General features: G+C 53.9%; 2 protein-coding genes across 9 annotated transcripts in view; one reads left to right on the top strand and one right to left on the bottom strand.

Moving 5' to 3' along the window:
- Nucleotides 1–4,193, bottom strand: part of LOC137434920 (solute carrier family 12 member 4) — a 105,374-nt gene extending 101,181 nt beyond the window's left edge. For 2 of the 7 annotated variants that reach the window (XM_078784922.1, XM_078784919.1), the window contains exon 1: nt 3,902–4,166. In XM_078784922.1, the coding sequence (XP_078641048.1) occupies nt 3,902–4,034 (133 nt within the window). In that variant the 5' untranslated portion in view covers nt 4,035–4,166. Of the gene's footprint in view, nt 1–3,901 lie in introns of all 7 variants that reach the window. The other 5 variants (XM_068128145.2, XM_078784921.1, XM_078784923.1 and 2 more) reach the window with 5 other exon arrangements.
- A 4,389-nt stretch (nt 4,194–8,582) lies between these two features.
- TRIP11 (thyroid hormone receptor interactor 11) overlaps nt 8,583–14,178 on the top strand; it is a 95,060-nt gene continuing 89,464 nt past the window's right edge. Inside the window, exon 1 of one of the 2 annotated variants that reach the window (XM_068128137.2) lies at nt 8,583–9,293. In XM_068128137.2, coding sequence (XP_067984238.2) covers nt 9,203–9,293 — 91 coding nt within the window. In that variant the 5' untranslated portion in view covers nt 8,583–9,202. The remainder of the gene's footprint in view (nt 9,294–14,178) is intronic. The other variant, XM_068128138.2, reaches the window with a different exon arrangement.

The following is a 14,178-nucleotide window of genomic DNA, read 5'->3' on the forward strand; positions in this document are numbered from 1 at the left end:
CGGGCTGAGAAAATGGGTCTCTATCGACTCCATCGAAAGGTGAAAAACAAAGACCTCTTTGCATGTGAGGCCAAACACCATCCGTCATGTTTTAAAGCTTTCCGCACAGCATTCTACAACTATGAGCGTGCGATTCACAGAGCCGAAGCACCAAAGGAGCAGGCTTGCATGTCAGCCGCCCATGAAAAGGCATTCAACTCAGTACTGGAACACATTCAAACCCAGGTCATCCAGCAGAATAAAGTTCTACAGCTTTCTTCCTTGCGCTTGCTCTATGTCGAGGAACTGAAACTGAATGGATATGAGAACTCAAATTATCGGTCAGAGAAACTACTGAAACGCCTACAGAATGACCCAATCAAGGAGCATATCCACTTCACGAAGGTTGATCATGACAAATGTGATGTCATTTCTTTCTGGCTTGTGCACAGCTCAAACATAACAGTTTCCAATGCTCTCGCACGAGCATTCACACTCGGAAGCACAAACAAGAACCAAAATGTTGCCCTCCAACTTCGCCAGGGTATTCTACAGGCTTTCAGAGAGTGTAAAGACCAACCATGGCCACCAACAGCTGAAGACATGGAGCTCAATCCTGAAGACATCCTACCTCCAGACCTTGTCCGCTTTCTCAGCGTGCTAATGACTGGCAAGGAGGGCATCGAGACAGAAAAGGTGAAGCGTCTGGTCTTCTCCATTGGACAAGATCTGTGCCGTGCAGTGTCAGATGGAAAATGGAAGTTACCAAAGCACATTCTCCTCTGTGTGACTGTAAGGCACCTGTTCCGAAGCAAACAGCTCACCACAATACTACACAGGCTTGGACACTCTAAGAGCTACGATTTCGCCTTGGAGTTGGAAACTGCTCTCGCCAAGGTCCTGGATGAAGTCTCAACTTATCGTACACCACAAATTGTGACAGGAGAGGGCAACCTTGTATTCCACTGTGAGTGGGACAACTTGAATAAAACCACTACCAGTGTGCACGGCAGCAACATTGTAAACAGTGCTGGAGGAATCATGGTGCAGGAGGTCAAGCCCGGGTTCGAGAGCAGCAAGGACCGAATGCTACCTACCATCAATAGGTCACAACAGCGTAGCCTGAAGGTCGACACACCAAAAACTCTCCCACCCTTGCACTTTACTCGCGTTGGCCCGAAGTTCCCTGAAGGCTCATCATTCACACCGCCAGCAGAGAATGACACAGTCTATGCCACTACGATGCAAGAGTACTACATCTGGCTCTTCATCAGATACATCGGAAGCTGTGGCCTGGGCTGTGCCTGGGATTAACGTATCCTTATCATTTGTAAAACTGATTATTTTGTAATTACAGCATTAATATGCATACTAGTATACCATAGACACATGTAATCATGTTATGAATAGTTCTATCATGATCTATGCCCTTCAAAACATGGGTCTAGACACCTTCATTTTTCAATTATCTGCAATATTGGCTGAGATATGTCAAAAATCGTTTTTTTGATAATGGCAGCAGTAATTTGCATAAAAATGGTATGTGGGACATTTTTTCAGCTTGGGGCCATAGCTAGTCATTTTCTACACATTTTTTCCAATCTAGAAACACTGATTAGAAGTATATCTCCGGGGGGTGCAGGGGGACCTAGTCTTCCTACTAGACTATATATATATATATATATAGACATGGTGGGAATAGAGCCTGTGATTGATGCTGTGAAGAGGAACAGGTTGAGATGGTTTGGTCATGTGTTGAGGAAGGATGAAAGTGACTGGTTGAGAAGATTGATGGAAATGAATGTAGAAGGAAGTAGAAGACGGGGAAGACCGAGAAAGACTTGGCTAAAGATGGTGGAAGAAGAAATGCGGGCAAGGGGGTTAACAAGGAGAGATGCAGAAAATAGGGGCAAAATGGAGAAGATTGTCATGGGGACCGCAAGGCTAACCCCCGCTCTAGCAGGGAAAATGGCCTTTAAAATGCATGTTGTTGTGTTGTTGTGTGTGTGTATATATATATATATATATATATATATATATATATATATATATATATATATATATATAGTTGCGGTTTTGAGTTTGTAAAGTGAGTATAAAATATAATAAAGGTTAAAATTTCCCCCTCATAGTTAGTCAGACAAGCAACATGTAGCCTCGCGATAGTATAGTTATCTCTTAGTGTTTGTGAGGTTAGTCCTTTTCCTATGTTAGTTCTGCGTTGAATAGAGTCAGGAGAATAGGCCCTACTTCAACCGACTTTCCAGCTTCCCTGGCCTCATGCCCCTTTGCGCTAACTTTGGTTCATTTTGGGCAAATTAACACGAGGCAGGCTAGGAGGGTCGGGGCGGAGCCGAAGGGGCGGAGCGGCAGAAGCGCTGACGGTAAGCATGAGCCACCAATCAGGGCTCAGAGGTGGCGGCGGCGGCGTTGCGTCACAGGGCATGGTGAGAAGGTTCGAGGGGGTTCCAGAAGGTTCGGGAGCGTAGCTATATAACCCTTTGCGAAAAGCCCCCGAGAGGGCTCGCTGATTAGAGAGAAGGACTCGTTGAACAAAGGACCTGCCCAGGGAGAACTCGCACGCACTAACCAACTTGGAGGGATCGAGGAAGAGGAGTTGTCAGCGTCAGAGAACTGTGAAAGATACGCGGGCGCAGCCAGGCGTGCATGAACCGAAATATGCTCTTTAATAAGTGACGCTCGGTTGGATTTGAGGCCAATCCATATACGGTGCATTAAGACGCGCGAGTGAGAACGGCTGTGTAATCGCCAGCCGCGCTGAGAGTCCCACATTTACCGTTCCACCTCATCATCTGCCTTTGTTCGGTAGACGCGCTACGAGGTTCCTTCCACCACCTGCTGCCATCTTCGCGGGACGTGCGGGGACCGTGGAGAGCCGGACGGGCCGTTCCTGGACGACCACGTCGACTGAACATCAACCCATCTGCAATTCCCTTTGTGAGTGAGATGGGCCCGAGTCCGGGGAATAAGATAAGATTGATTAAGTGCTGCCCTGTGTCTCTGCGTCCCTGATCATTGTACATACGTGTGGGAATAATTAAACCTGTGTTCTTCCTTCCTTCCATTCGATCGTTCCTGTGGTTTCTTCATTGGCTAAGCGTGGTACGAATAGGATCACTCGAATCGGGTTCCACTATTAAACTGCACGGACCACGTGGTACTCAATCCGCTCGGCGTACGCAGACCACACGTGGCTCGTGCGAGGCTTGTTTCCTCGCTTCCGTGGCGGCGCAAGGAATTAGATATATATATATATACATACATACATATATATATATATACATACATATATATATATATATACATATATATATATATATATATTTATATATATATATATAGTCAGACATATCAGGGTGCGATTTCCATCTCTTTGGACCACTCAAGGCGCACGTCACCCGCATTTCCAAGTGATGAGGATGGGGAAGCCGATGCCTTGAAATGGCTGCGAAATGCGTATCCATCCTAAATATTCCTGTGCTCACTTCCTGAAGGACTGAGCACATCATGGAATGTCATCAATTTCAGTCTTCTTTGAAAAATCAAAACGTGCAGAAAACTTAACCCAGCCGTGTAAGTTAATATGCAGTGTACAGTAGTAAGTATGGCAGGGGCAACATTGATGGGTGCAATAACTTCCTCCTTGCACTGTACAATGTAGTGAATGGTGCAGCTAAGTCGGTACATTGTATACAGTATCAATTGAACCGAGAGGAAAGAAACCAGAGCACATTCCCTCCCCCCCCCCCCCCCCCCCAGCATCCCCCTGTCCCCCAGCTCCACCACCACGACAATACAAATAGCGATCTCTTGTTCTCATTCAGTTTCACATCATCACAATCACCCCAGCATAACCCCAATCCTTGGAGCATGTCCTCGCCGGCATTGCCCTCATCCTCACCGTTCTGTGCGAGCGTTGCTTCCTCGTGTCCACGTCTCTTGCCGCTAATCGGAGCATCTTCATTCACCATGTCACCGTCATCCTTCTCCTCTTGCTCCGTCCGAGCTGGAGTAACCGAGAACCGCACGGCCATTGTGACCGCCAAAAGGAGCAGCGAGTGCTATAATGTCCTCAATTAACCCGAACGTGTCTTGAACATCGGCGGATCTTTCAATATCAAACCGGCTTCCTCCTTCAAATCGTTCTCCTCCTCCTTCATCTCCCAACTCCTTCCTCCTCCCCCTTTTCGTCCGCCTCTTTCTCCCTCCCCCTTTTCGTCCGCCTCTTTCTCCCTCCCCTCCTCTTTCTCCCCCTGTCCTCTTTCTCCCTCCGCCTCTTTCCTTCTGTTTCTCCATCCTCCTCCTCTTTCTCCCACCCCTCTTTCGCCCTCCCCTCCTCTTTCTCCCCCCTCCTCCTCTTTCCTTCTGTTTCTCCCACCTCCTCTTTCTCCCACCTCCTCTTTCTCCCACCTCCTCTTTCTCCCACCTCCTCCTCTTTCTCCCACCTCCTCCTCTTTCTCCCTCCCCCACCTCTTTCCCTCCCCCACCCACCTCTTTCTCCCTCCCCCACCCACCTCTTTCTCCCTCCCCCACCCACCTCTTTCTTCCTCCCCCACCTCTTTCTCCCTCCCCCACCCACCTCTTTCTCCCTCCCCCACCCACCTCTTTCTCCCTCCCCCACCCACCTCTTTCTCCCTCCCCCACCCACCTCGTTCTCCCTCCCCCACCTCGTTCTCCCTCCCCCACCTCGTTCTCCCTCCCCCACCTCGTTCTCCCTCCCCCACCTCTTTCTCCCTCCCCCACCTCTTTCTCCCTCCCCCACCTCTTTCTCCCTCCCCCACCTCTTTCTCCCTCCCCCACCTCTTTCTCCCTCCCCCACCTCTTTCTCCCTCCCCCACCTCTTTCTCCCTTCCCCACCTCTTTCTCCCTTCCCCACCTCTTTCTACCTACCCCACTTTCCTTCTGTTTCTCCCTCCTACACCTCCTTCTTCCTCCTCCTCTTCTTCGCCACTCCTCCTCGTCTTCCCCCTCCTCCTCTTCTTCTTCCCCCTCTCCTCCTTTCCTTCTCTTTCTACCCCCTCCTCTTTCCTTCTTTTTTCCCTCCACTTCTTTTTCCCTCTTCTTCATTCTTCCTCCTCCTCCTCATTTTTCCTCCTCCGCCTCCTCTTTCTCCCTCCTCTTCTTTCCTTCTCTTTCTCCCTCCTCCTTCTCCCTCCTGTAGCTTTAGTTTCTCCTTTTTTCTTCCTCCTCAGGTATAACAAAATTGTAAACTCCCTGTTCGGAGAGGTGATGGAATTGAAGGGTCGAAATCTCAATGATGCCGATGGTTGGATGGTGGTTCCCAGACGAGGATGGTGGTGCCCAAACGAGGATGGTGTTGCCCAGACGAGGATGGTGGTGCCGAGACGAGGATGGTGGTGCCCAGCCCAGACGAGGTTGGTGGTGCCCAGACGAGGATGGTGGTGCCCAGCCCAGACGAGGTTGGTGGTGCCCAGACGAGGTTGGTGGTGCCCAAACGAGGATGGTGGTGCCCAAACGAGGATGGTGTTGCCCAGACGAGGTTGGTGGTGCCCAGACGAGGATGGTGGTGCCCAGACGAGGATGGTGGTGCCCAGACGAGGATGGTGGTGCCCAGACGAGGATGGTGGTGCCGAGACGAGGATGGTGGTGCCGAGACGAGGATGGTGGTGCCCAGACGAGGATGGTGGTGCCCAAACGAGGATGGTGTTGCCCAGACGAGGATGGTGATGCCCAGCCCAGACGAGGTTGGTGGTGCCCAGACGAGGATGGTGGTGCCGAGACGAGGTTGGTGGTGCCCAGACGAGGATGGTGGTGCCCAGACGAGGATGGTGGTGCCCAGACGAGGTTGGTGGTGCCGAGACGAGGATGGTGGTGCCGAGACGAGAATGGTGGTGCCCAGACGAGGATGGTGGTGCCCAGACGAGGATGGTGGTGCCCAGACGAGGCTGGTGGTGCCGAGACGAGGATGGTGGTGCCCAGACGAGGATGGTGGTGCCCAGACGAGGATGGTGGTGCCCAGACGAGGATGGTGGTGCCCAGACGAGGATGGTGGTGCCCAGACGAGGTTGGTGGTGCCGAGACGAGGATGGTGGTGCCCAGACGAGGTTGGTGGTGCCCAGACGAGGATGGTGGTGCCGAGACGAGGTTGGTGGTGCCCATACGAGGATGGTGGTGCCCAGACGAGGTTGGTGGTGCCCAGACGAGGATGGTGGTGCCCAGACGAGGATGGTGGTGCCCAGACGAGGTTGGTGGTGCCCAGACGAGGTTGGTGGTGCCCAGACGAGGATGGTGGTGCCGAGACGAGGATGGTGGTGCCCAGACGAGGATGGTGGTGCCGAGACGAGGATGGTGGTGCCCAGACGAGGATGGTGGTGCCCAGACGACGTTGGTGGTGCCCAGACGAGGTTGGTGGTGCCCAGACGAGGGTGGTGGTGCCGAGACGAGGATGGTGGTGCCCAGACGAGGATGGTGGTGCCCAAACGAGGATGGTGTTGCCCAGACGAGGATGGTGATGCCCAGCCCAGACGAGGTTGGTGGTGCCCAGACGAGGATGGTGGTGCCGAGACGAGGTTGGTGGTGCCCAGACGAGGATGGTGGTGCCTAGACGAGGTTGGTGGTGCCGAGACGAGGATGGTGGTGCCGAGACGAGAATGGTGGTGCCCAGACGAGGATGGTGGTGCCCAGACGAGGATGGTGGTGCCCAGACGAGGATGGTGGTGCCGAGACGAGGATGGTGGTGCCGAGACGAGGATGGTGGTGCCCAGACGAGGATGGTGGTGCCCAGACGAGGATGGTGGTGACGAGGATGGTGGTGCCCAGACGAGGTTGGTGGTGCCCAGACGAGGATGGTGGTGCCGAGACGAGGATGGTGGTGCCCAGACGAGGTTGGTGGTGCCCAGACGAGGATGGTGGTGCCGAGACGAGGTTGGTGGTGCCCATACGAGGATGGTGGTGCCCAGACGAGGATGGTGGTGCCCAGACGAGGTTGGTGGTGCCCAGACGAGGATGGTGGTGCCCAGACGAGGATGGTGGTGCCCAGACGAGGTTGGTGGTGCCCAGACGAGGTTGGTGGTGCCCAGACGAGGTTGGTGGTGCCCAGACGAGGTTGGTGGTGCCCAGACGAGGGTGGTGGTGCCGAGACGAGGATGGTGGTGCCCAGACGAGGTTGGTGGTGCCCAGACGAGGGTGGTGGTGCCCAGACGAGGGTGGTGGTGCCCAGACGAGGATCTGTGAGGGCACCGAATGTCAGGAAGTTTGTAAAGTGCAGGAATTCTTCAGATCTCGACTCTCCATCTGTCTTCCTCTTGCTCATCCTTTATCTCTAACCTGGCTCGATTTTTCCATCCCTTCCTTCACTTCACTACTCATGAGTTACTCGTTTAATATCAAAGGTGTGTTCAGTTACCGGGTTTCTTGCGGAGTGCTGCTCGCTAAGTGGCTTAAGCACTCCGTTCAAAACTGCCGATAAGGATCGGCGAGCGCTAGCTAGCTGCTTGGTAACTGAACACACCCCTGTTAATCCACGTATGGTTACCTCATTTACCTGTTCCTCATTATTCTCAGAACCGTCAAGTTTTGAGGTTTATCGCAGGAGGTCAGATCGACCACAACCGAAATTCTCACACAACACATCATTCTCATTACATCGTTATAAACATCCATCCGCCATATTCCTTCCCCCACAGCCACAACGAACGCTACGTCGCTAATTGGTCAGGCGGTGATGAAGCCACCGGAAGTGCTCTATCCGCCATATTCCTTCTCCCACAACGAACGTTAATTTGTCAGGCGGTCATTAAGCCACCGGAAGTGCTCAATCCGCCATATTTCTTCTCCCACAACTAACGTTAATTGGTCAGGCGGCCATGTAGCCACCGGAAGTGCTCCATCCGCCATGTTTCTTCTCCCACAACAGAGAAAATCCTGTCTACGTCAATACAAATACTTGCTTCAGAGTGCATATTTCCGACGGAAATTCCACCTTCCTTACTCATACTTGATTTTTCTCCTTTCCCACTTGATTTTAGTCCATTCCCGGGTTGAAAAAAGCACTGTTAAATCATAATATGAAATGGCATCGTCTGCTGCTTACGTTTGTAAAAACCACGACGGTCGTGATCAAAGAAGAAGAGGAATCACATTTCATCGGAAAGTGTCACTCACCTAAGTTACCAACCATCCCATTCATCATTTTGGGAACTCATGGGAGTGCAAAGATGGCGGACAAACGGCTTTTAAAAATTAGCGTCCTCTCCTATCCAGTGAGTGATATGGCCACGATGGGCCAAACGTCCACATACAAAAACTTGTTTAAAATCTTCATGTTGTCGTTGATTAATGTTCGCCTTCTTATTAGTTGAGTAAATATTTCAATTAAATCAATGATGGGTTCTGATTTTTTTTATTGATGATTAGCAGGGTACCTGCGAGGAAACCAGCGGACATAAATATAACGCGGGTTGAGGAGATGAAGGAATCGAGCAGCATCGGAAAAATAAAACTGTCTGTGATGTATCTGGGGATGAAGATGATGATTGGGAAAATTACAACGAAAGGTGGAACATTAACGGGATATGTCATCTTAGAAGGCGGATGGAAATTAAACAACAACAACAACACTCGTGAGGAGCGAATTTGTTTAAGTTTTGACGTTTGTGTATAATATATTATATGATATATATACTTATATTTATAAATAAACTGCACGGTACTCGATCGTCTGTGAGAGTTTTCCTCAAATCGGTGACTTTTGTATGAATAAGGCGCAGAGTTGGAAGTGTTATGGAATATTTATGTAAGGAAAATAATAATAATAGTGATTCGGGTGCCGCGCTGGCAGCCCTGAGGGCTACGGACCTGTCGAGGCAGCAGCCCTGAGGGCTGACGAGGGAAATGATTGCTTGACGTGACCCCCTGCCCTCGTCACCTTCGGCGATTCTATTTACCTGGTCTCTGGTCTCCTCAGCTGCGTCTTCTTGGTGTCTGTTCATGTGAAGACTCTGAAGAGCCGTCGTTGCCCGAACTGTTCGAATCACGCCCCCATCACCTTCCAGTTTACCCCGGCTGTCTCCGCCCCGAGGCCGCACAAGTCAAGACCGTGGTCCGGAACCGGTGGCCAGGCCAACGGGACGGCGATCGGCCTGGCGAAGCCGAAGAGTTTATTGGAAATGCCGGCAATGTCGCCGGTAGTTCCAATGCTCGTGTTGATTTCGTGGTGCCGGTAGTCGGACTTGCGAACGTGATGTCGTGGTTGGGTGGCCTTTCGTCGTTGTCCGACCACATCTCCAACCTCACCCGGGACTTGCTCACTGAGCGATCCGAGGAGTCTGCTGGTGAGGATCTCCTGTGCTTGGTCTGCCGGTGGTTGCGAGTGGGTTGGCGGTGTTCATGGATAGTGGTTGTGTTAATTTGTGGTGACAGCTGTTTGTGAGCGTCTCTGCTCTCCAAGGAGTGTTGGCAAATCCTCTTTGTCTTTCACAACAAACGTCAACAACACGTCTTTGTTTTTTAAATTGTTACAAAGATGCGTCTCTTGACATGACCCGGTCCCTGCATTCCCTACCACGACCTGCATTCCCTACCACAAACTGCATTCCCTACCACAAACTGCATTCCCTACCACAACCTGCATTCCCTACCACAACCTGCATTCCCTACCACAACCTGCATTCCCTACCACAACCTGCATTCCCTACCACAACCTGCATTCCCTACCACAACCTGCATTCCCTACCACAACCTGCATTCCCTACCACAACCTGCATTCCCTACCACAACCTGCATTCCCTACCACAAACTGCATTCCCTCTCACGACCTGAACCCTCCACCACGACCTGCATTCCCTCCCACGACCTGCATTCCCGACCACAAACTGCATTCCCTTCCACAAACTGCATTCCCAACCACAAACTGCATTCCCTACCACAAACTGCATTCACTACCACAACCTGCATTCCCTACCACAAACTGCATTCCCTACCACAACCTGCATTCCCTACCACAACCTGCATTCCCTACCACAACCTGCATTCCCTACCACAACCTGCATTCCCTACCACAAACTGCATTCCCTCTTACGACCTGAACCCTCCACCACGACCTGCATTCCCTCCCACGATCTGCATTCCCGACCACAAACTGCATTCCCTTCCACAAACTACATTCCCTACCACAAACTGCATTCCCTACCACAACCTGCATTCCCTACCACAACCTGCATTCCCTACCACAACCTGCATTCCCTACCACAACCTGCATTCCCTACCACAACCTGCATTCCCCACCACAAACTGCATTCCCTCTCACGACCTGAACCCTCCACCACGACCTGCATTCCCTACCACGACCTGCATTCCCGACCACAAACTGCATTCCCTTCCACAAACTGCATTCCCTACCACAAACTGCATTCCCTACCACAACCTGCATTCCCTACCACAACCTGCATTCCCTACCACAACCTGCATTCCCTACCACAACCTGCATTCCCTACCACAAACTGCATTCCCTCTCACGACCTGAACCCTCCACCACGACCTGCATTCCCTCCCACGACCTGCATTCCCTACCACGACCTGCATTCCCGACCACAAACTGCATTCCCTTCCACAAACTGCATTCCCTACCACAAACTGCATTCCCTTCCACAACCTGAACCCTCCACCACGACCTGCATTCCCTCCCACGACCTGCATTCCCTCCCACGACCTGCATTCCCTACCACGACCTGCATTCCCGACCACAAACTGCATTCCCGACCACAAACTGCATTCCCTTCCACAAACTGCATTCCCTACCACAAACTGCATTCCCTACCACAACCTGAACCCTCCACCACGACCTGCATTCCCTCCCACGACCTGCATTCCCTCCCACGACCTGCATTCCCTACCACGACCTGAATTCCCTACCACAAACTGCATTTCCTCTCACAACCTGAACCCTCCGCCACGACCTGCATTCCCTCCCACGACCTGCATTCCCTACCACGACCTGCATTCCCGACCACAAACTGCATTCCCTTCCACAAACTGCATTCCCTACTACAAACTGCATTCCCCACCACAGCCTGAATTCCCTACCACAAACTGCATTCCCTACCACAACCTGCATTCCCTACCACAAACTGCATTCCCTACCACGACCTGCATTCCCTCTCGCGACCTGCATTCCCGACCACCACCTGAATTCCCTACCACGACCTGAATTCCCTACAACGACCTGCATTCCCTACCACGACCTGCATTCCCTCTCACGACCCGCATTCCCTCACGACCCGCATTCCCTCCCACGACCTGCATTCCCTCTCGCGACCTGCATTCCCTCTCGCGACCTGCATTCCCTCTCGCGACCTGCATTCCCTCCCACGACCTGAACCCTCCACCACGACCTGCATTCCCTCTCACGACCCGCATTCCCTCCCACGACCTGCATTCCCTCCCACGACCTGAACCCTCCACCACGACCTGCATCCCCCACCACAACCCGCATTCCCTCTCACGACCTGAACCCTCCACCACAACCTGCATTCCCTCTCACGACCTGAACCCTCCACCACAACCTGCATTCCCTCCCACGACCTGAACCCTCCACCACAACCTGCATTCCCTCTCACGACCCGCATTCCCTCCCACGACCTGAACCCCCACCACGACCTGCATCCCCCACCACGACCTGAACCCTCCACCACGACCTGCATCCCCCACCACGACGTGCATTCCCTCCCACGACCTGAACCCTCCACCACGACCTGCATCCCCCACCACGTCCTGCATCCCCCACCACGTCCTGCATCCCCCACCACGACCTGCATCCCCCACCACGACCTGCATCCCCCACCACGACCTGAATCCCCCACCACGACCTGCATCCCCCACCACGACCTGAATCCTCCACCACGACCTGAACCCTCCACCACGACCTGCATCCCCCACCATGACCTGAATCCCCCACCACGACCTGAATCCCCCACCACGACCTGAATCCCCCACCACGACCTGCATTCCCTCCCACGACCTGCATCCCCCACCCTGACCTGAATCCCCCACGACGACCTGAATCCCCCACCACGACCTGAATCCCCCATCACGACCTGAATCCCCCACCACGACCTGAATCCCCCACCACGACCTGAATCCCCCACCACGACCTGAATCCCCCACCACGACCTGCATTCCCTCCCACGACCTGCATCCCCCACCCTGACCTGAATCCCCCACCACGACCTGAATCCCCCACCACGACCTGCATTCCCCCACGACGACCTGAATCCCCCACCACGACCTGAATCCCCCACCACGACCTGAATCCCCCACCACGACCTGAATCCCCCACCACGACCTGCATTCCCTCCCACGACCTGCATCCCCCACCCTGACCTGAATCCCCCACCACGACCTGAATCCCCCACCACGACCTGAATCCCCCACCACGACCTGCATTCCCTCCCACGACCTGCATCCCCCACCCTGACCTGAATCCCCCACCACGACCTGAATCCCCCACCACGACCTGCATTCCCCCACGACGACCTAAATCCCCCACGACGACCTGAATCCCCCACCACGACCTGAATCCCCCACCACGACCTGAATCCCCCACCACGACCTGAATCCCCCACCACGACCTGAATCCCCCACCACGACCTGAATCCCCCACCACGACCTGAATCCCCCACCACGACCTGAATCCCCCACCACGACCTGAATCCCCCACCACGACCTGAATCCCCACCACGACCTGCATTCCCTCCCACGACCTGCATCCCCCACCCTGACCTGAATCCCCCACCACGACCTGAATCCCCCACCACGACCTGCATTCCCTCCCACGACCTGCATCTCCCACCACGACTTGCATTCCCTCCCACGACTTGCATTCCCTCCCACGACCTGCATCCCCCACAACGACCTACATTCCCTCCCACAACCTGCATCCCCCACCCTGACCTGAATCCCCCACCACGACCTGAATCCCCCACCATGACCTGCATCCCCCACCATGACTTGCATTCCCTCCCACGACTTGCATTCCCTCCCACGACCTGCATCCCCCACAACGACCTGCATTCCCTCCCACGACCTGCATCCCCCACCCTGACCTGAATCCCCCACCACGACCTGAATCCCCCACCATGACCTGCATCCCCCACCACGACTTGCATTCCCTACCACGACCTGAACCCTCCACCACGACCTGCATCCCCCACCACGACCTGCATCCCCCACCATGACCTGAATCCCCCACCACGACCTGAATCCCCCACCACGACCTGCATCCCCCACCATGACCTGCATCCCCCACCACGACCTGCATCCCCCACCACGACCTGCATCCCCCACCACGACCTGCATCCCCCACCACGACCTGAATCCCCCACCACGACCTGAATCCCCCACCACGACTTGAATCCCCCACCACGACCTGAATCCCCCACCACGACCTGAATCCCCCACCACGACCTGAATCCCCCACCACGACCTGAATCCCCCACCATGACCTGCATTCCCTCCCACGACCTGAATTTCCTCCCACGACCTGAATTCCCCACCATGACCTGCATCCCCCACCACGAGCTGCATTCCCCCCCCTCCCCGCCCCCCACGAGCTGCATTCCCACCCCACCACCCACGAGCTGCATTCCTCCCCTCCACCCCCCCCATGAGCTGCATTCCTCCCCTCCGCCCCCCACGAGCTGCATTCCTCCCCTCCACCCCCCACGAGCTGCATTCCTCCCCCCCCTTTATCTCATGACCTGCATTCCCCCGCCCCCACGAGCTGCATTCCTCCCCCCCACCGCCCACGAGCTGCATTCCTCCCCCCCACCCCCCACGAGCTGCATTCCTCCCCCCCCCCCCCCGCCACCCCATGACCTGCATTCCCCCCTAACCCCCCCCCACAAACTAAATTCCCCCCAACGGGGTCATACTAAACACCGCCCAGAGAAACGTTTTTATCAAGTGAACTTTTCTTAGTCGGAACTGTTGTTGAGTACAATTCCGTTGTTTAAATTTTGAAAATTGGTTCAGAATAAGAGTTTCTCGAGAGTATCGCATTGAGCGGAAATTAAATAAAGGCCCGAACACCGTCCAAGATGCCGGGTTCGTGCCGGGACTCTCACTATCTCTCTTTTAAAGAACTGTCCAAAACCAGCAAAATCTCTACTTTCTTACCAATCCTCTTGGGGAAGTTCAGTTATTTAAACTCCTGGGTCTCAC

Source organism: Myxine glutinosa, chromosome 9, assembly GCF_964187855.1.
Source record: "Myxine glutinosa chromosome 9, kmMyxGlut1.1, whole genome shotgun sequence".
NCBI classification, from domain to species: Eukaryota; Metazoa; Chordata; class Myxini; order Myxiniformes; family Myxinidae; genus Myxine; species Myxine glutinosa.